Genomic DNA, 2,030 nt, shown 5'->3' on the forward strand with positions numbered 1-2,030 from the left:
CATAGCAGCTGAAAGCTAAAAGGAGCAGCATAGTAGCTGAAAGCTAAAAGAAGCAGCATAGCAGCTGAAAGCTAAAAGGAGCAGCATAGCAGCTGAAAGCTAAAAGGAGCAGCATAGTAGCTAAAAGCTAATGAGTCCTCCTCATGAGTCCAACCAAACATCCAGACCTTTCGGCTGATTATCTGGAAACCTGATATTTGCTCAAAGATCCCAGCAACCTTTGACTCTGAGGAACTGACGGTGGCAGCCATGTTTTGGCGCCTGGGGGGCGGGGTCTGAGTGGTACCATGTGGCGTTTATTCCTAATCTGACAGCCTGAGTCGTGTTTTCTGTCCCAGCGTTTTAAAGTCAGGGACAGATCACCAGTCTCCGGCCCACTCCTCTGTGGATGTCTGACCTTCAGGCTGTTAATGATCCTCCTCCTGTGTTCAGACTGGAAACCTGGACCGGGACAAGCCTCCCTGTAACTCCCAGGAGCTGGAGGACTGTGACGGGTTCCCAGAGGACAGCTCCAGCCTCACACACTTCGACGGAGAATCGCTGAAAGCCACTCAGGTGGTGAGTAGCTCAGCTTCAGGTGAACCCGTCCGGCCTTCTGCCCACAGGGGACATCTTCAGTTCCAGCCTGGTCCTCGTTACAAACCGCCTGAAGCTGCAGGAAGCTCCTGGAAAACAGCTGTTTTTATTCCAATCAGGCAGGTGGTTCTAAGGTGGGATCAGGAGAACTCACAGAACGTTAGGAGAGCCGGTCGAGTCCTTTACAACTTCAGTTCGTGGTTCTGTGAATTTATAAAGATTACTTCTTTGATCATTTAGGCCTCTGCAGGAGACCTTTGAATGGGAAACTGAAGGAGATTTTATAAAACATAGTCTCGTATTAACGAGCTATCTGCAGCAGGTAAGATACTCACTGTTCCACAGAACCTCACTTTAAAAGCTCTGAACTGTCCCTTTAATGGACCTGTCCCTTCTGTCTTTTGGAAATATGGACACTGACTAATGACTGGAAGGGAAAGTTTCTTTTCCCTCCCGTCTTCGTCTCGAACATTCGTTTCTGCGGTGGGTAAATGTTGCAGAGCGTTTGTGTGACGAATTTGTGTCCTTTATCGGTTTTATTTTCTATCAGAAGCTTAAAGGAGCTGATGTTCTGCTGAATGTTCCGTCTTTGTTCTGGTCCGGGGAGCCTCACCTTTTTGTTCCGGAGGGTCCGTTCTGCCTGGAAATACGCTGACCTTTCTCAGAAAAGCCCCCACCTTTAGATTCTGCCTCAGACGAATAATTTGCCTCCTTTGTCGTGTTTTTCTGATCCCAGCTGAAAGAAAATAAGTGTGTTTCTGTGTTCCTGTGGAGGAGGCTGTGAGTCACTTCTTCTACAGCTGAGAGGGTCAGAACATCTGGAGTTTTTGATAAAAAACGTCTGAACAGAAAGCTTCTCATCTTTATAATAAATATATTTTATTTCAGAATAAATGTCTTTTATTATTAGAAGATTTGCGGGATTTCCTGATTATAACTGAGTGTCTAAGAGTTGATTTGATGGTAGCTTGGAGTCCTCCCCGACGCACACGCTGAGGGCTAACTGAGCCTCAGAACCTGGACTGGGTCAGGTCTCAGAACCAGGACTGGACCTGGACTGATGGTGATGATGATGAAGATGATAGTGATGGTGGTGATGATGGTTGGTACTTTAGGCTGTTGATGATGATTATGAGGAGGATGAAGATGATGATGATGATGAAGATGATGATGATGGTGATGATGGTTATGGTGATGATGATGATGGTGGTAATGATGAAGATGATGGTTGGTCATTTGGGCTGTTGATGATGAAGATGATGATGATGATGATGGTGATGAAGATGATAGTGATGATGGTGATGATGGTACTTTAGGCTGTTGATGATGGTGATGAAGATGATGATGATGATGGTTATGATGATGATGATGGTGGTGATGATGATGGTGATGAAGATGATGGTTATGGTAATGATGGAGGTGATGGTGATGAAGATGATGATGATGATGATGAT

At 45.6% G+C, this 2,030-nt stretch overlaps 1 protein-coding gene across 1 annotated transcript in view; it reads left to right on the plus strand.

The window, feature by feature from the left end:
- nudcd1 (NudC domain containing 1) overlaps window positions 1-2,030 on the plus strand; it is a 36,657-nt gene that overhangs the window by 27,201 nt on the left and 7,426 nt on the right. Inside the window, exon 8 of the mRNA XM_017438517.3 lies at window positions 433-558. Coding sequence (XP_017294006.1) covers window positions 433-558 — 126 coding nt within the window. The remainder of the gene's footprint in view (window positions 1-432; window positions 559-2,030) is intronic.

The sequence above is a fragment of the Kryptolebias marmoratus genome, linkage group LG5, assembly GCF_001649575.2.
Source record: "Kryptolebias marmoratus isolate JLee-2015 linkage group LG5, ASM164957v2, whole genome shotgun sequence".
Taxonomy (NCBI): domain Eukaryota; kingdom Metazoa; phylum Chordata; class Actinopteri; order Cyprinodontiformes; family Rivulidae; genus Kryptolebias; species Kryptolebias marmoratus.